This window comes from Leptopilina heterotoma, unplaced genomic scaffold, assembly GCF_015476425.1.
Source record: "Leptopilina heterotoma isolate Lh14 unplaced genomic scaffold, ASM1547642v1 Lhet_232, whole genome shotgun sequence".
In the NCBI taxonomy this organism is placed as follows: Eukaryota; Metazoa; Arthropoda; class Insecta; order Hymenoptera; family Figitidae; genus Leptopilina; species Leptopilina heterotoma.
Window position 1 is genome coordinate 681,253 of NW_025110949.1, and position 21,130 is coordinate 702,382.

The window sequence follows — 21,130 nt, forward strand, 5'->3', positions numbered from 1 at the left end:
TAACCTCAAAAGTTATACAATTCTTTTCAGAGATGAACAAATGAATTAAAAGAACCTTCTTTTTTAATATCAAGAGAAGTAATTTTGTTTATTGAACCTACCGTTGTTTAATAATTAAAAAGTATGAAAATAAAATAATAATTCTTTCCTTCACAAAAATTTGGAAAAAGAATAAACTTTAGGAATCGGCCATAATAAAAAGTATAATGTTTGTGGAAGTGGTACGGAAGCGCCTATACGCCACTGTAACCGAATCGCGTATGTGTGCATAAAGTAAGGTACAAATACAAGAATTGCGTGCGAGGGACCCCCTTAGGCTAGCTGAAATTCCCTAGAATAGAATTAATTGCGAGCGAGCCTCCTGAAACATTAATTAAAATTAATTTTTTTAAACATTTCTTTTTCACAAATTGAAAAAAAGAAATCTTGTGAGGTAATAAGTTAAATTTATTTGGAAAAAAGTAAAATAATTTTGAGGTTAAATTGATAATTGTTAGCTCTGTAAAAAAGTTATGTTTAATTAATTTATTAATAATTTTTCAACTCTTATTAAATAGTTTCTACAATGGTCTGTTTTTTAAAATTCGATTTTGTTTTAACTTACATATTTGTATGTATATATTAAAAAAATATAAATATTTCATGTTTAAAATTTCCCATAAATAACACAACTAATTTTCTTTTTGTAAAATGGATCAGAATAATTGTAGACACATTATCAATTTAACTTCAAAATTATTTTACTTTTTTTCCAAATAAATTTAACTTATTACCTCACAAGATTTCTTTTTTTCAATTTGTGAAAAAGAAATGTTTAAAAAAATTAATTTTAATTAATGTTTCAGGAAAGAAAACATAACCTCCTTTTCACACAGTCGTTTAATTTTAACGAATTTCAGCTAGCCTAAGGGGTAGGCTCGCTCGCAATTAATTCTATTCTAGGGAATTTCAGCTAGCCTAAGGGGGTCCCTCGCACGCAATTCTTGTATTTGTACCTTACTTTATGCACACATACGGGATTCGGTTACAGTGGCGTATAGGCGCTTCCGTAAAGTGGAGGGTTATCTTTTTTCTACGCCAATGCTTGATGCTCATCGGCTTCGAAGAAGGGGCCATAAAGCAACTCGCTCGTCGAGTCATATTCCACGGTGAATTTTCAGAGAGCTTTATATTATCCTTGGGAAAGGGAATCGTGACGCGCGACGCAAGGTTCTTACCCGCCATATTACATCGTTAAATGTCATTTGTGTTGCGTCCTTTGAAAATTGTTTAAGAATTTTTTTTCTTTCAAAAATAATCCATCGGAATCACATTTTTTCGTCAATTGAAGAGAAAAAAAAGTATGTCTTCTAATAAAAGGAAAACCGCGCCAAATAAGAAGCCTCGTGCAAAAACACGCAAGACTGAATATGACGAGGAAGATATCTCGAGTGATCATGAGTCGGAGGTTGAGGAAGCTGAAACCGGCACCAACACAGTCGACGGCGAGGATGGTGCCGATGTTGAAGAGGAGGATAATACCGACATTTCAACTATTCCAGAATTACCCGCTCCCGAGGTACAAAATTTCTTTCAAATTTTTTCTTTTTCCTATAAATTTTACCTCTCCTTCGCTTTATTCCATTCCTGTCAGCGTTATATGATTTAATGATTTTTATCTCGTCTTTTTTTTCTATTCAGAATTCTAACGGTTTTTTTTTGCTTCCTGGGAAAGCGTCTTTATTATTTTTTTTTTAATAATTAGAGTTTACTAATGAAAATAATTGAAAGTTTATTTTATTATTTGTCAACATTTCTATTTGTATTATTAAGTACATTTTAAAAGCCGAAAAAAATGTTTTTGATACTTATGAACAGGTATAAATATGAATGTATAAAAACTCGACGCATAAATATATGAATTCATTACAATATATTTAATCTTTCCATTTTAGTGCAGAGAAATATTATGTTTTTCGATGAAATATAATTTAAAGTGGAAATCAAATTAAATTTGTTCTTATAAAATGTGCTAGATACAATTTTATAATTTTGAAATCGATATTTTCTTTTGAGATTTTATTTGTACTTAGCGAATTGGAATTTTTAATTTAGAAAAATATTTTTGAAATTTTTTAATTCTGTACCTATAATTGAAAATTATAGGTTTATTGAAAACCTATAATTCAAAAATTATTTAGTAATATTTTTAAAAAATTATTTGTAAGAATTTCTTTAGTATAATTTTTTTTTTGAAATTAAGAAAAAAAAAACAGTTACAACTATTACAAAAAAAAATGATGTTTTGTAATTAAATAATTGAATTCTAGAAGAACTTTAGAAAAATTATTAAAAAGTAATCGATTTAGAGATGAAGTTTAGTTGAAAATTGTAAAAAATAATTGAATTATTAAATTTTATTAATTTTTACTTGTTTTCTGTGAACTTTCATATTTTCCTGTAAAAAAACTTTCGTCAGGAAAATTGATAAACTGAAACTTGTGACCAACCTGAAAATATTGAAAAACTTTTGATACTTACGAAGGCAGAAAGAGATATTTATTATCTTTTTGCCGTTTTACAAATAGTAAAAAAATTGTAAGTTTTTTCATTTCTAATTCAGAAAATATTTTTCAGGGCGGATGGGGCAAACCGGGGACATTGATCATGTGTGGACTGACAAACTGGGATTTGGTGGGACGAAAAGCACCACCGAAAGGAGCGAAGGGCAACGTAGGAAAAAGTTTATGGGTTCCACATACATTTAAAAACTTAAATGGAGCCCGTGTAAGATTAGTTGCATCGGCTTCTGCAGCTGCTCATAACATTATTGTCACTGAGGACAACAGATGTTTAGCGTTTGGCAGAAATGAAAAAGGTAACTTTCCTTTTTTGATAAAAAATAATCAAAGTCGATGCGTAAAGTGGATGATTTGTTTCTTTTTTACCGTTTTTACCTTTTTCCTCATCTCTTGTATTTCTCTTTTTATATCATTTTTCTAATCCGTAGTAAAATTTTATTAGAACGGATTAATTTAGAACCAATTTTGTGTACTAAACATTTATTCTAAGGAATTTTAATCAAATTCTTTTCTAATAGGAATAGGAAAATTCTTCTCAAGAATTAAATTATTGTCAAAAATTTTTTTTAATTTTTTCTGAAGAAGTCAATTATTTTCAAAGATTATTACTTAAATTCTTCTCAGGAATTCAATTATTCTTAAAAAATTTAATAAAATTCTTCAAAAAGTTTTCAATTATTTTCAAAAATTGTTATAAAATTCTTTAATATAATAAATTTCATTAAAATTTTAATTAAATTCCTTAAAAGAAATTAAATATTTTCAAAAGTTGTTCAGGGTTGCCATAGGTCAGGGAAAGGTTACAAATGATTCCAGAAATTCAATTATTTTCAAAAGTTAAAAAAATTCTTCGCAGAATTTCAATTATTTTCAAAAATTTAAACAAAATTCTCGTCAAAATCGCAATTATTATCTTTATAAATAAAAAAATTCTTCTTCAAAATTAAATTATTTTTAAAAATTTTAATAAAATTCTTGGTAAAATTTCACAGAAATTCAATTATTTACAAAATTTTAAATAAATTTCTTCGAAATAATTCAATTATTTTCATAAGTAATAAAATTTTCACATGAATTCAATTATTTAAAATACAAAATTTCATAAAATTTTTCGAAAAATATCAATTATTTAAAAAAAAATTAACTAAGTTCTTTACCGAAATTTCAATTATTTTTATAAACTTGAATAAAATTCGTTGTAAGAATTCAATTATTTATATAAATAATAAAATTCTTCACAGAAATTCAGTTATTTTTATAAACTTGAATAAAATTCGTTGGAAGAATTAAATTAGTTTCAAAATAATAAAATAATAAAACTCATCGCAGGATTTTAATTATTTTTGATACAATATTTTAATCGAATTCCTCGAAAAATGTAATTATTCTTAAAAATTTTATTAAAATTTGTCAAAAGAATTCAATTATTTAAAAGTTTGTTGATAAAATTCTTTATGAGAATTCAATTTTAACAAACATTCAATTATTCAATAAATTATTGATTTTTTAATTTAAATAATTGAATTCATCTAGAATTTTCTAATAAAAATTGATTTAAAAATGAATTTTCGAGTAATCGATTTATTATTTATGAAAATAATTGAATTCTTGCAACGAATTTTATTACAGTTATTTTAAATAATTGAATTTTTTTGAGAAATTTTACTATTTGTAAAAATAATTGAATTCTTGCGAAGGATTTTATTAGGATTTTTGTAAATACTTAACTTTTTTTTATAAAAGTTATAGTAATTTAAATTATTACAAAACATGAAGAAGACGATCGCCTTCTTTATGTTTTGTTGAATTTTAATTCCTACGAAAAAATAATAATGATTAAATATTTATTTAAAAAAGAAGTTATTGATGTTTTTGAATAATTTTACAATTTACAATTTTTGAGTATTTAATAATTTTTAGAGTGAATTAGAATATTCTTTAGGGTCAGGGAAAAAGTGAAAATTTTGTCTGGAAATCAGGGGAAAATAAAATTAAATATTTGTGGCAACCCAGTTGTATTTAAATAATTGATTTCTCGCAGAAATTAAATTATTGGTTTTCGTACTTTTAACTGACAATTCTGTAGAATTAATTTTTTTGAAAAATTTTAATTGAATAATAATTGATGTTATTGATTTAAAGTAGAATTTTAGTGAAAAATTCTAGAAAATGTCAATTGATTTGAAATGATACAAATAATTTTGAAGAAATTACAGTAACAATATTCTTAAAATAATGATTTTGTCAGTTTGGGAAACTTTCAAATTATTGACCAGGCTCGGCGTAGCGTACGAAAAAGTTAGTGTTATAAATTGTAAATGGTTAATCAAATCAAATTCAAATAAGTTTACTTTTTGAAATCTAAATGATTGTGTGCAATTTTGTTAAGATTGTTGAGTTGATTAATGAAGCGTATAAAATTAATTGGTTTATTGTTGTGAATTTAAGGACAATTGGGAGTTGGAGACATGAAACGTCGAGATGAGCCGACCGAGGTGGAGGGCTTGAAAGGTCACACGGTGATAGCCGCTGCATGCGGACGTAATCACACTTTATTTTTGACCAGTCGCGGATTAGTTTTTGCGGCTGGCGATAATAAACTAGGTCAATGCGGAATAGGAAAAACAATTCCCAACGTTCTGACAGCAACGAAAGTGAAATACTCCGGTCCGCCCATAGTGAAAATTGGCTGCGGTGCCGAATTCTCAATGATCCTTGACATCAAAGGTGGATTGCACTCGTTCGGTTCGCCCGAGTACGGTGCATTGGGTCACAACACCGACGGAAAGTACTTCATCACCAGCACGAAAATGGGTTTTCACTTTGAGAAAGCACCGAAGCGCATTGTCTTGTATATGGAGAAGGGGAAGGACAATCATGTGACGCCACTAGACCGCGTTGAGATCAGTGACTTCAGTTGTGGGCATTATCACACTGTCGCCATCGACAGCAAGAATCGTGCTTTCTCATGGGGTTTCGGCGGAATCGGCCGCTTGGGTCACAATGAGCAACGAGATGAGTTAGTGCCTCGTCTGATCAAGTTCCTGGAGCCGCCGAGTCGAGGTGTGCGTGCAGTTCACTGCGGAAGTACTTACAGTATTGTTATCAATATTCATGGGTCTGCGTTGATGTTTGGCCAGACAAAGCGCACCGGCGAGGCTAATATGTACCCCAAGCCGATTCAAGATCTCTCTGGTTGGGACATCAGATGTGTTGCCTGCTCGCAAACTAGCGTCGTTGTTGCCGCCGATGAGTCGGTTATTGCCTGGGGTTGTAGTCCCACGTATGGTGAATTGGTGAGTTATTCTTATTCAAAGTTTTCGCCATCATCCTCGTTCACCTATTCGACAATTTTATATTAATTTTTCAAATAATTTTTTTTGCTTCCTCATGGAAACATTGTTTTACCGAAAATTTTCAGTCTCGATTTTTTGACATATCCAGGGTGTCTACTAACCGGGAATAAGCCAGGAATTTTATGCAAAATCGGGGATTTTTTCACCAAATTAAAAAAGTTTTATTATTTTAATTTGTTTTTACAAAATCGCTTTTTATTTCAATTTTTATAGCTATTAATGAACAAAAAGTTTTGAACGTTCAAATGAACGAAATATTTTTTGTTAAAAATATTTTCATAGATTATTGATTACAATTCAAATTAAAAACTCAAATTTTACATTTAGAAACATTATAATTAATTTGCTTAATAGTGACGCAAAATTATAGTAATAAAAATTTAATTTGAAGAAGAAATAAATAAATTTCGTTCATTTGAACGTTCAAAACTTTAACCTCCTAGATATTAATAATGTTCTCTAAATTTAAATTAGTTAAAAATAATTAATTTGATAGTAAAAAATCAGTCACTGATTCAAATATAGTAAATAAATTTTTAAAAATTATCGAATTAATAGAAATTGGAAATTCAACTGAAAATAATTAAATTTGTTAAAGAATTTCAAAAACTTTTTAACAAATCGAATTTTTAAAGTATTTTAATTTCAGGCCTCGGATATTATGATTTTTTTCGACTTTTTTCGACTATTTTCAAATAGTTAATTGAAAATAAATCCTTTTTTTCAAGTATTTTATTATATTTTTTGAAAATTAACTATTATAGAATTTTTATTTAAAATTTTGGAAGTAATTCAATTTTTAAAAATTTTAATGAATAATCTTCAAGTGTAAATTCGATAAAAAATGAAAATATTAAAATAGTTTTGAAAAAAGGAATTCTCTGACAAAGTAATTTAGAATTTTTTAAAATTTACTACTTTGGGGCCATCCATGAACCACGTAGCCTCTTGAGGGGGAGGGGGGAGTCAAGCAATTGACTACGACAAGAGGAAAAAATGGCGCTAATACATGTAATAGCGTACTACATGGGGGAGGGGGGGGGGTCAAAATTCCCAAAAAATGGGGCTACGTGGTTTATGGACGGCCCCTTTAGAATTTTTGAGAAATTATTTATAATTAAAATTCATCAAAAATTTGAGTATTCTTTTTAATATTTTTTAAAAACTCAAATATTTATTTGTTTCATAATTTTTTTTTGCAAAATTTAATTATTTTAGGGAATTTTATTAAAATTCGTTGCAAAATACAATTATTTTCATGAATTTTAATAAAATTTTTGTCTAAATTCCATTTTTTAGGAATTTTAAAAAAATTTATTGCAAAATTCAATTATTATCAGAAATATTAATAAAATTTTTGTCTAAATTCAATTTTCGGGAATTTTTAAAAAACTTATTGAAAAATTCAATTATTTTCATGAATTTTAATAAAACTCTTTGCAAAATTCAATTTTTTTTCTGGAATTTTATTAAAATTCTAATTCATCTATAATTTTTAATAAAACTTTTTGCAAAATTCAATTATTTTCAAAAATTTTAATAAAATTTTTGTCTAAATTTAATTATCAGGAATTTTATTAAAATTCGTTGCAAAATTCAATTATTTTCATGATTTTTAATAAAATTTTTGTCTAAATCCAATTTTCAGGAATTTTTAAAAAATTTGTTGCAAAATTCAATTATTTTCAGGAATGTTAATAAATTTTTTTTTCTAAATTCAATTTTAAGGATTTTTTTTTAAATTTATTGAAAAGTTCAATTATTTTCAGGAATTGTAATAAAATTTTTTTTCTAAATTCAATTTTAAGGATTTTTTTTAAATTTATTGAAAAATTCAATTATTTTTAGGAATTGTAATAAAATTTTTTTTCTAAATTCAATTTTAAGGATTTTTTTTTAAATTTATTAAAAAATTCAATTATTTTCATAAATTTTAATAAAACTTTGCAAAATTCAATTTTTTCTGGAATTTTATTAAAATTCTAATTCATCTATAATTTTAATAAAACTCTTTGCAAAATTCAATTATTTATCAAAGATTTTACTAAATTTAAATTATTATTTAAAAAGATTTTACCAAATTTCAATTTTTGAAAAAAAAATTTTGATTGTTATGTAATTGTAAAACTATTGCGTCTTTTAAAAATTATTTAGAAATATTTCTAATAAGTTAATTTTACGAATTTATGTTTATTAAAATTTTTGAATATATTCTACCTTAATATCTTTAAAAAGAAATATTAACGGGTTTCAATTATTATAAAAAATTGAATTTTTGTATTTAAATAATTGAATTCTTGAAGAACTTTCGGAAAAATATTAAAAAGTAATATTGATAATTGATTTAGAAATGAAGTTTAGTTAAAAGTTATAGAAAAAAATTGAATTCTTGTAAGGGTTGTAGTTTTAATTTTTAGAAATTATTAAATTTCAGAATTTGAAATTTTTGAAATTTTATTTTTTTGGCGAAAAAAGAAATAAGAAGTATTTAAATATTTTATTTAGGAAAATTATACAATTTTTGATCAATTGAATTTAGAATTTTTTGGCGAAAAAAGAAATAAGAAGTATTTAAAATTTAAATATTTTATTTAGGAAAATTATACAATTTTTGATTAATTGAATTTAGAAATCAGTGAAGAATCAGGGAAATAGAAAATAAATAATTGTGACAACACTAAATTAAATAATCGACTTTTTCGACTTTTTTTTCTATTTTTAATCGACTTTTTTTGTTCGTTAAAGTCGATCCGAGGCCTGTAATTTAATAATTGATAAATAATTGAATTTTATAAAGAGTCACATATTAGTAAATTTTATTAAAAAATTCCTTTTCATTAATTTCTAATTTTTATCCATGATAAGTACAGGTTTATAAAAAGTAAATAGACAAATGAATAATAAAATATTTAAAAGATAAAAATCAGTGAGAAGTGTTTTAAAATAAAAATTGATATTTACAGGGTTTCGGAGAAATGCGAAAATCATCAACGACACCAATGGAAGTTAAAGCTCTTGAAGGATTGTACATAACTGCTGTTACTTGTGGTATGGCGCACACTCTCATGATTTGCCGAGATGAATCGGAGGAGGAGAAAAATAAACTAAACAAACTTCAGGAATATTCAGTGTAGTGTGCAAGAAGACTTGTTGCACATTTTTCATAATACAGGAACTGTAATTAAAATTCGTAAGTTATCACGCTGTTTCGAAAAGGAATTGATAGGCGAGTAGCTTGAGAGAACTAATATTGTTTTTGAAAAAAGTACGAGGAAAAAGGATTGAACTTTTGTCGAAACTAAAAGAAAAAAAAGTGAATATATCAGAACCAAATTAACAATTTTTTTATTAGTCTTAAAAACAAAAAATATTGATGAATTTAATAATAAAATGAAAATCTTAGCCTAAGATTTTTCACTTGACAAGAAACGTCCATTTTTAAAAAATCTCACTACTCCGTAATTCCGTATAAATTTATATTAAGTCCACTTTCATTAATATTGTTCCATTCAACGTTTCTAATGAATCTCATTTTTTTTTCTTAACTCAGGATATAACAACCAAACTGATAGATAAAAAGTATATTTTAATACTTTTCTATTATAAAACAAAATGTTTCTTGTAACATCAATTGACTGATAAATAAGCGACACAATCTGTATTAAAAAAAAAATAGCTATATAATCCGAGAAAATTTAAAAGAGAATCTTCTTTAAAAAAAAAAGTTAGATATTTATTTAATTTTTTATAAGCTGGTACCTGAATTGTCATGTTTCATAATTTTTTTTTTCAACGTCACATTCAATAACGAGAGAGAAGGCAACATTAACAGTGAAAGAAAATGTTGTCCAAAAAAATTATTTATATTTATTTATTTTATAAATTATTTATCTGTACGATAAATTGTTTTACGTTTAATTTATTCTTTTCCATTTGTGGAAAACTTATCTTACCGAACAGTTGTTTCTTTTCCTTCTCTCTGTGCAATTGTGACCTTTGTTAGACATTAAAGTTGAATATAAATTTTTCCCTTCCATATTTTTACTTGTGTTTGAAAGTACTTTTTCGATTTATAGAAAGTGTAAAAGCAAGAAAAATGGAAAATCTCAATTCTATAAATAAAAAAAGTACTTGAAACATTCATTTGTTAGACTCTGTTTTAATATTAAATTAAAGAATATAACGACTGAAAAATCACCTATTTTTATAAGGTGAGACAATAGACTTCAATCCGTAAGCCTTAATCATCGAAATCACTTTCAATTACATACTGCGAAATATACTCTCTGAGAGAACGTTTTTTGCTATTATTAATACTGTTGTAAAAAACAAATCTCAGAGAGAAAAAAAATAACGAACTAAAATACGTTTGTATTAAACCTCTGCTCAGATATTCATATGTAGCTTATACTCGCACAGGTTTTACCCTGTTCTTCCAAATAATCAATTTCCTTTTTTTTGTACTTATAAAAATTTACTATTGAGCTATACATTCGACATCTCATTTTTTAATAATATACTTATATACTTTACAAGGAGACAACTTAATACTTAATATTTTAATTTAACACATTTTATTCATTTTAAATTAAATGTTTCTTAAAGTTTTACACAATTGATAATTTTTTTTTTTGTTTTTTAATTTCCTAGGTACATAATAAAAAAAAAATAAATGTACAGTTCAATAGTACTCTATGACTAAGAATTTATGTAAATTAAATTTGACATACGAAGCCTAGGTTAAAATAAATAAAAACTGCCGTGATGTTCAGTAATCGATTATTTTTAAAGAACTGAAGAATTTCATTCCAATTTCAATTCAGAAATATTTTTATTGTTTCGCGGCAAAAATTTGCACCGAAAAAATATTTATTCTAAATAACAAGCGAGAAAATGTACGAAAGTGTAGTTACAAAATAAAATATGCAAATTTTTTAGAAATCTAGTGTTTTCATTTATTTATTTCTATACAGTTTATTTATTTATTTATTTATTTCAAAATTCCCGTAGTCCATTAGGATTTAAGGGGATTATTTTCAATATCTACTATTTTAATGAAATTTCAGGAAAGAATAATTGAATTATTTAAACAAAAAATTTATAAACTTTTTCGTAAAAATTTAATTATTTTCAATAATTTAAATAAAATTTCTTGAAATAATTCAATTATATTTGTTTAGAAGAATTAAATGATTTCCATTTAAACATTTATTTATTATGAATTTCATAACAAGAATAGAAAAAAAACTCAACGCAAAATTATAATTTTAATCAAATTCAATAAATTATTATGAATAAAAAATAAATATAAATAAGAATTTTAGTTAAAAACACTAAAATAATTATAAATATTTTTAGAAAAGTTACAAATGATAGCATAAATTCAATTATTTTAAAAAATAATAAAATTCTTTGCAGAAATTCAATTATGTACAAAAATTTTTAAAAATTCTCGTCGAAATTTTAATTATCTTTACAAATAATAAAATTCTTTGCAAAATTTCAAAAATTTTCCTCAATTTAATGATTTTCAACAACGATGACTTTAATAAAATTTTCCAAAAGAATAATTAAATGATGCGTGGAATTTTGTTAAAATTTTTTATAAATAATTATTTCTAAAAAATTTTAACAGAATTCCACGCAAACATTTAATTATTTTTATAAATATATTATTATATTATAAATATAAAGTTCTTTTTTTGAATTCCATTATTTAAAAAAATTTTTTTTTTCTCAAAAAATGCAATTCTTTATAATTTTATTAACATTTTTCTAAAGAATTAAATTATTTTCGAAAATTTTAATAAAATTCTAGTCAAGAATTGAATTATCTTCATGAATAATTAAATTTTTTTAGAAATTGAATTATTGTCATAAATAATAAAATTCTTTTTAGAAAATCAATTATTTTCATAAATAAAACTCATGGCAGATTTTCAATTACTTTTTAATGTAATTTTAATCCAATTTCTTCGAAGAATGTAATTATTCTTAACTTAAAAATGTTATTTACGATTTTGTCAAAAAAGAATTTAATTATATTTATAAAAATTTGTTGATAAAATTCTTTATGAGAATTCAATAAATTATATGTATTTTTGTATTTAAATAATTAAATTTCCGTAGAATTTTTAAATATCTCAATTTTTCATACTTTTAACCGTGCTTTTAACTAACAAATTGTGTAGAATTAATTATTTTTTTTAAAGTCTCCCTTAAAGAAATTCTAACCTAAAAAAAAATTAAAACTGGTCTCTGTCAATGCTGTCAACCATCAGAAAACTAAAGAAATTACACTTATTATAAAATTAATATAAAAATTTATATATTATTTGCATTATTTAAAATAAAGCGTATTACTAAAATAAATTCCAATAAAATCAATTTGCTTTTTTTATTGTTAAAAACAAAAAAATACAATGAAAATATGATCAAATTTTAATTTTCTTATTTCTTTTTGATGATTTGTAAAGTCAAGCGATCAATTCAAACAGTTTTATAAATTTCAGTTATATTTGAAATTACATTTAAAACTTGACGCTGACGGTAAATTTAATGAGAAAAAAAAGTCCATATTTCATTTTAAAACTTTTGTTTATAATTAAAGGAAAAACGCTAAATTAACACTGATAATGAGAAATTAACTTGACTAGTAATTCTTCCGTTGTCCGGAAGTGAGAAAAAAGAGAAATCGAGTTATAATAAAACAGCAAATTTGACTTTAGTGATTCGGGAAATCTCAATTATTTCTTATAAATATAGTGTAAATATCTATTTGAAGATAATTGGAAAAAATACTAATTATTTAATACCATAAAAGAGGATGATGGTAAAATAAAAAAAAAACTTTTTTTCACTAACTTTGTAATGCGTTCTGAAATGAGTAGCGACAGTGCTGCCATATAACGGGACTTTACTGAGTATTTTTCGATAGGTTTCGGAACACGAGAGTCAAGTTTTTAACCCCACCCATTTATCCATGACAAATGCAACTTTTACTTCCCGCTGAGTTCGTTCTCCGTCTCCACGCGAGATCTTTTGGGTTTTAGCAATATTCTTGCTTAGTGCCTGTGTTCACTTGTATCTTCCGTTAATTTTTCCGAAAAGCTTATTTGCAATTTGCAGTCGTATATCTCCGAGGGATATATTTTGTTTGTCGTATGTCCATCCAGAATCTCAACACATTCGGTAATTATCGAATTTTTGATCTCGATGATTCCTGTGCGCGTTTCCACATAGATAGTTTTGACAAAATGGCGACAGCGTCTTCACTTGCATCACTGAATGCAATAAATTTAAAGAGTCATCATCTTTATTACTTTATTTTCAATTTTTCATTTTTTCCGCTAAAAAAAATATCGATTGACGTGCTTGCGAATGAAAGATGGACGATGCCTTTCACAAAGTTTCTATTTTAAAAACAAAGAGGTGGGAATTGACGAAAACAATTTTGTTTTGCAGACCCCTTTGCAGATGCAATCAAGGGTTCAGATGATGATGTCCAGGACGGTCTCGTGCATATAAGGATTCAGCAACGGAATGGTCGCAAGACCTTAACAACGGTACAAGGACTCTCTTCTGAATATGACTTGAAGAAAATTGTTCGAGCATGTAAAAAGGTAAGCATTGACAATCACTCGTCCTCTTACTTGTCGCTTTCTTCCTTTTAATATCCTTACACTCTCTCTTTTCTCTCCCATCGGAATTTCATCGCAATCATTTTTTAATCACAACTCTAAATATGTATAGAATTTCGACAACAAAATAGTGATTGTTTGCTCCGGAAAAAATAAATAACGGTATATTCAGTGTCGTGTGACTTCCTGGGTTATAAGATATTCAGTGACCATTTTTTTTTCATACGTCATCAAATTCCTATCAAGTGGATTTCTTCACTGACGCTTGAGATTGCGGAATTCATTTTTCTTTGTCATTTAATTTTTCGAAAAAGGATCATGCTTCTTATTAAAGAAAATTGTAACGCGTAATTCACTATATTTAGAATGACCTTGTTCCCATTAAACATTTACTTGATAAATAGCTCAAAGTCATTACAAGGAAATTATCCTTAACTTTCTCAATTTTATTCATTTTATTATAAGTTAAAATTTTATAGTTTTCATTCACTAAACATCTTTCAACTCCGTTCTTGTTAATATTTCACTCCTGTCTCTCGTTCACTCTCTGCTTCTCCGTTTTAATTTGTTTATTTCAATCTTTCCAAGTCTATTTTACCTGTTTTGTCAATTTTTCAAATATTTTTTTATCAAAAGTGTTTATTTTCAATTAATTTTTATTTTTATTTCTTTAAACTTTCACGGTTAATTAAAATGTTAATTTACTCCGAATTTTGGAGTCTTTTTTGTTTGCCTCATAAAGTAAAATTAACTTGAAGAATTACCATAAAATTATTACTTATAAATTATTTAATTAATAATAAATTTTACTTACAAATTTTAAAAATTAATTGAATTTTAAAAGAGTTGTGTTTACAATTTTCATAAATAGATGAACTCCAAAAGGTTTTAATTTGAAATTTTATTAAATAATTTAATAAAATTAATATTAATTACTTTTGGATTAATTTAATTAGAAATTTTTGAAAAATGTTAATAATTCAAATTCTTCAGAAATTAGGCAATTTTTTTAATATACATTTAATTAACTATTAAAAATAATTGATTTATAAAAAAATTTTAGTTAAAAACACTAAAAAAATTGAATTTTGGAAAAATTACAAATGCAAAAATTCAATTATTTTCAAAAGTAGTAAAATTCTGTTATAAAATAATTGAATTCATTACAATATGAATTTTTATAAATAATTGAATTTTGAAAAGGTTTTAAATTAGAATCTTTGAAAATCTGAATTTTTCATACTATTAACTTTGAAATTAATTTTTTTTTTTTGAAAAAGTTTAATTGAATTTTCTAAAAATTATTTTGGAGCAACCCTGTTATTATAAAAAATTTTGAATTTGAAAAAGAAAATAAATTTTGTTAATCAATATTTTCAGAACATTAGAAACATAACTTGACTTTGTATTTCAATGAATCAAAATTTTATTTAGTCCTAATTTTTATCAATGAAAAATTATTAAAATAAAGTTTTAAACAATAAGTCGTAGAGGATGGAATTCCAAAATTATAAAGTATAATTAATTATAAAATAATAAATTCAAATGACTTATTTTGCATATAACTTTATTTTATGTGTTTTTGTCATCATCTCATCACCTATTTTCAGAAAATAATTCGCTTCTTGTAAAGTGATTCTTGTACTATGATCCCTGATGTCTTTCTTCCATTTCTTCATGCTTAAGAATTGTTGAGCTAATTTTAAAATTTCTAAATAATCAACGCAAAATATTTTTTTCGTTCATTACATTGAAAATTGGAAAAATTTTTTCCCTTAAATTGTAAAAATAATTCTTTCAATTTATCAATATTTCTTACAAGTAAACACTTTTGTTTACATAACATCGCAAAGATTAATGTCATTCCAATTGTGAGCAATGAAACGTCATAAATGTAAATATATTAAAACTTTATCTATGAATTGATAAAATTGACTTTCAAATTTCTCTAAATGTAGATATCATATATCGCTCCCATTTCTAATATAATAGAATTTACAAATTTATTGAAAGATATGTGTGTAGAAAAGAAGCAGACTGAATTCCAAGCTCACTGTATCATCGAGTAACCTTGAATAATGACAAAGTTCACAACTGCAAATAACATTTTACTAACAGACAGGAATTGAAATTAAAGAGTTAACAAGCGAATACATTAATAAATTGATGCCTTAAGAGAAAAACTGTTTGTATTTTCATACAGTTTCATTAAAGGAAGAATAAGAAAAAAAAAGATTAATTCATTCTTTAATCTTTCAAATAATAGTTTTTCTCGTGTTGACAAAAAACTATTTTTGTTACTATTAATATTATTCTTTATAACTGTGTTCTTATTTCCTTTTTTTAAGTGTTTACAATCTTTTCTGCTTTATTTAACTTTTTGTCAAAATATCAGTTTTTTTGAAAAAAGGTCCGTAAAGTACGTAATTTGATTGAGAAAAAACGAAAAGTTCGTAAATTGTAGGATAGAATTTGGAGAATTTTCGAGAAATTGCAAATAATTATAGAAATTCAATTATTTTCAAAAGTAATGAAATTCTTTGCAGATATTCAATTATGTTCCAAAATTTTTAAAAATTCTCGTCAAAATTTCAATTATTATCTTTAGAAATAATTTAATTCTTCTCCGAAATTCAATTATTTTCTAAAATTTTAATAAAATTCTTGTCAAAATTTCAATTATTTTAAAAAAATTTTCCTCAATTCAATGATTTTTAATATCTTCTAATTTAATAAAATTTTCCAAAAAAATTCAATTATTTGAACAATAAATAAAATTTCACAAGAATTCAATAATTTAAAAATTTTTTTTATAAATTTCTTTGCAATCATTCAATTATTTTCATAAATAATAAAATTTTTACAGGTATTCAATTATTTTCGTAAATAAAAAAATTCTTTTTAGGAATTCAATTATTTTCAAGCATTTTTAAAAAATTCTCGTCAATATTTCAATTATCTTTATAAATAACAAAATTATTTGCTAAAATTCAATTATATTTTCATAAATAATAAAATTTTAACAGGAATTCAAATTATCATTTTTGCATATTTTTTATTAAATTCCTGGAAAGATTATTTTCAAAAATTATAATAAAATTCTTTGCAAGAATTCAATTATTTTCATAAATAATAAAATTATCACAGAATTTCAATTATTCTTAATACAATAATTTGTTATAATAAATTAATAATGTTAAAATTAGTTGATTTTATTAACAATTTAATTATTACTTTTTAAAAATAATTGATTTAGAGACTAAAAAATTGAATTTTGGAGAAGTTACAATTAATTGCAGAAATTCAATTTTATTATTTTCGAAAGTAATAAAATTCTTGTCAGAAATTCAATTATTTTCAAAAGTTTAAAAAAAAAACCTCGTCAAAATTTTAATAATTTTTGTAATAATAATATTCTTCGCAAAAATTAAATGTTCATAAAAAATAAAATTCTTTTTAAGAAATTAATTATTTTCAGAAAAAATACAACTCATTGCAGAATTTTAATTTGTTTTATTACAATTTTAATCGAATTCGTCAAAAAATGTAATTAATCTTAAAATTTTTTATTAAAATTCGTCAAAAGAATTCAATTATTTAAAAATTTATTAATAAAATTCTTTATGAGAATTGAATTTTAAGAAACATTCAATTATTCAATAAATTGTTTTTTTATTTAAATAATTGAATTCTAGTAGAATTTTGTAACAAAGATTTAAAAATGGATTTCAGTTAAAATTTTGGATTATAATTGAATTTTAAAAGCAGTAGAACGTGAATTTTTAGAAATAATTTAATTTTGAAAAGGTTTCAAATTAAAATCTGAAAATATGAATTTTTTATATTTTTAACTAAAAATTCTAGGGAATTAATTTTTCTGAGAATGTTTAATTATTGCGGATTTTTTAAAAATTATTTGATGTTTTTATTTTATATTAATTGAAATTTTGTAACATTGAATTGTAAACAAATGAATTTGAAAATTCTCAAGCAGAACTTTTTCAAAAATTATTAAAAATAATGTATTTATAGAAGAATTTCATTTAAAAACACAAAAAAATTTAATTTTGGAAAAGTTACAAATTATTGCAGAAATAGAATAAATTTTTAAGAGTAATAATATTCTTCGCAAAAATTAAATATTGTTTAAAAATAATAAAATTCTTCTCAATGATTTAATTATTTTCACAAATAATAAAACTTGTCGCGGAATTTCAGTTATTTTAAAAACAATTTTATTAATTGAATTTCTCGAAAAATATTGGTACTTAATTTTCTTAAAAATTTGTTGTTATCATTTTTTATGGGAATTGGATTTTAAGAAACATTCAATTATTCAGTAAATTATTTATTTTTGTATTTAAATAATTGAATTTTAGTAGAATTTTGTAATAAAAATTGATTTTTAAAATGAATTTCAGTTATAATTTTAGATAATAATTAAATATTAAAATCAATAGAGTGTGAATTTTTAGAAATTAATTATTTTGAAAAAGTTTAATTGAATTTGTTTTATATTGTTTTATGTTTTTATTTTTTAATAAATATTTAATTGAAGAATTTACGAATAATTGAAATTTCGTAAAATTAAACATTGTTAATAAATGGATTTAAAAATTGTCTAGGTAAGAACTTTTTCAAAAATTAGTGAAAATAATCGATTTAAAAAAGAATTAGTTAAAAATTTCGTTAGAAATTCTTGAAAATAATAATTGAATATGTTTATATTTTTGTCAGTAATTTGTCCGTAAAGTCAGTATTTTTAAATACTTTCACTGATTTGAATTCTTTCAAGAATTCTTTTGTTCACTTTTAATTCATGTATTTATTAAATTTGTAAATTGTAAATTGTAAACTGAATCAGAACTCGGAATACTTTCTTAGAAAATAAATTAATGAAATGTTAAAAATATTTTTATTATATTAAAATATAGATGTCAACTTTTTGAGTAAAATTACGCGATAGTTAGCATTTTATAATAATTATAAGGAAGAAATTTCGTGAGTTGATAGGTATTTTTTATAATTGCTGATAATGAAATATGTGTTATGTCGAGACACGTTTAAGAGAAACAGTTTAATTGACGTTAGTAGCAATAAAATATTGACTTATGTATTAAATGAGAAGCTACTCGTTTTATCTTTCACCTCATATCAATGGAAAGTACTCTTAATATTACTCTGCAGTTTGTTAAATTAGGAATTGCAAATTTGTTTTTCTTCACATTGTGTAAATTTGGTAAAAGGAATTTTTATTTCTTCGTTTTTTATGCAACGTTTTCAAAAACGAAAAATTGAAAATTAAAACAGCATTTTTTTTCCTGTTCCTCCAATTTTGATGTCTACAAATTATTAAGAAATTAATATTCAAAATGCATTTTTCTACAACTTTATAGTTTATTATGGTTTCTACCTCATAAGATTTTTAGTTGTTGAATTTAATTTTTCGTCAGCTACTGTTTTTGATACTTTTCTCAGCCTTAAAGATACTTCTTCCTTTTTTTTTACTAATGCTGGGATCACAGTCCCCTTTTTAACCTAATCCACTTGTTTTCTTTTTTTCCCCTTTTTCATCCTCTTAAATTAATAAAATCGCCTAAATTATTTAAAAGCATGCATATTCTCCCCTTTTCCAAAGAAAAACTTGCAAAAGTTGTCATTTTTTCGTATACTTTAGAAATTTTTAGTTTCTTGAAAATTAAAAATCTTTTTCTATTATTTTTGCAGAATTTTTAATCTTAAAAAGAATTGTTTCAATTAAAATTATTAACGAAACTCCATTATTTTAAAGAAACTCAAAGAAATTCTTCAAAAGAATTTAATTAAGATTATAAAAAATTTTAATAAAATTCTTCCCAAATTCAATTATTATCATAAATAATAAAATTCTTCGAAAAAATTTATTTATTATCAAATTTTTTGCCAGAATTCAATGATTTGCAAATTTTTTTTATAAATTTTTTCCCAATAATTCAATTATTTTCATAAATAACAAAATTTCTACAGAGATTCAATTATTTTCGTAAATAATAAAATTTTATTTATGAAAAAAAATAATAATAAAATTCTTCTTATGGATTCAATTATTTTCACAGATAATAAAACTCATCGCAGAATTTTAATTATTTTTAATACAATTTTAATCCAATTGCTCGAAAAATGTAATCATTCTTAAAAATTTTATTAAAATTCGTGGAATGAATTCAATTATTTAAAAATTTGTTGATAAAATTCTTTATGGGAATTGAATTTTAAGAAACATTCAATTATTCAATAAATTATTTATTTGCATTTTATTTGTATTTAAATAATTGAATTCTCGTTGAATTTTCGAATAAAAATTGATTTAAAAATGGATTTCATTTTAAAAAAATAAAATAAATAAATAAATAAATAATAAAAAAATAAAAAAATAAAAATTTTAGATTATAATTGAATTTTAGAAGCATTGGAACGTGAATTTTTAGAAACATAATTTGAAATTAATTTTTTTGAGAAAGTTTAATTGCAAAATTGAATATTGTAAACAAATGCATTTGAAAATTGTCAAAGAACTGCTCTGTAAAATTTGTTTGAATAGAAAAATGAAGTATGTACATGAAGGCTAATTGTTAATTTTTGTTGTAGGAGTTTGCCTGCAATGGGACAGTAATTGAGCACCCGGAGTACGGGGAGGTATTACAGCTGCAGGGGGACCAGCGAGAAAATATATGCCAGTGGCTAACTAAATCAGGTCTGGCAAAACCTGACCAGCTCAAGGTTCACGGTTTCTAATAAGCAAACCACCGATGCCACTATCTAATACAATTCCATCTACGCCATCACTATTTCATCTCAAATTATCTGTATCGGTCACTATCTGTTGACACTTCGTGGGACATCCTATTATATATACGCATATATATTTCAGTAATAAAAAAAAGAAAAACAAATATACAAAAAAAAAAGAAAAGAAAATATATATATATAAAACAGTACCGTTATATAGGCACATTTTAATCCGAATTTCGGTACTTGAAGTAATATTTTACAGATTTTATGCTAGGTGCTCAGCTCGATTTTCTCATAATTAAAGTAATAGCGATAAATAATAGAATTTGACGAAGCTCTACGTACATGAGATAGATACAGGTAGAAAATTGGATGGATCTTAATTTTGATGTTAGATAGTATGTATCTGGGCGCCATAGACGTGTTCAGAGAGGTCGATTCAAGTTCTCCTAGGGTTCTGATTGGCTTCTCATTAAAAAAAAAAAACAACAACAACAAAAAAATAAAATAAAACTCTACAGCTTTGCTTCACTTTTTTCCCCTATATAATAAGGACCATAGTTTTGTGCTTGAGACTTGATCAATTTTTTTCCTCAAACTTTTGTGCCTTTTTATTCCATTGATTGTATTAGTTGTAAATGACGTTGAAAATAATGTAAAACAAAAAACGCCACACTTTTTTTTCGGCGTAATTGTTTCACTTTCTGTCTAAAACAATATATTGGTATATAAATAATTGTTTTTGTCTTTGAAAAAAATATGTGGCTGTTCTAATTAAATAAATGGCAATTCATCAGTTTAA

General features: G+C 24.0%; 2 protein-coding genes across 2 annotated transcripts; both read left to right on the forward strand.

The window, feature by feature from the left end:
- Positions 1-1,056: 1,056 nt before the first annotated feature.
- Positions 1,057-10,858, forward strand: LOC122502484 (protein RCC2 homolog). The gene is made up of 4 exons (XM_043612562.1): positions 1,057-1,558; positions 2,617-2,857; positions 5,010-5,857; positions 8,881-10,858. Exons 1-4 carry the CDS (start codon positions 1,343-1,345, stop codon positions 9,049-9,051), a joined length of 1,476 nt encoding a protein of 491 aa, XP_043468497.1. The 5' UTR covers positions 1,057-1,342; the 3' UTR covers positions 9,052-10,858.
- A 2,042-nt stretch (positions 10,859-12,900) lies between these two features.
- On the forward strand, positions 12,901-21,130 carry LOC122502503 (eukaryotic translation initiation factor eIF1). The gene is made up of 3 exons (XM_043612604.1): positions 12,901-13,108; positions 13,382-13,539; positions 20,185-21,130. Exons 1-3 carry the CDS (start codon positions 13,081-13,083, stop codon positions 20,329-20,331), a joined length of 333 nt encoding a protein of 110 aa, XP_043468539.1. The 5' UTR covers positions 12,901-13,080; the 3' UTR covers positions 20,332-21,130.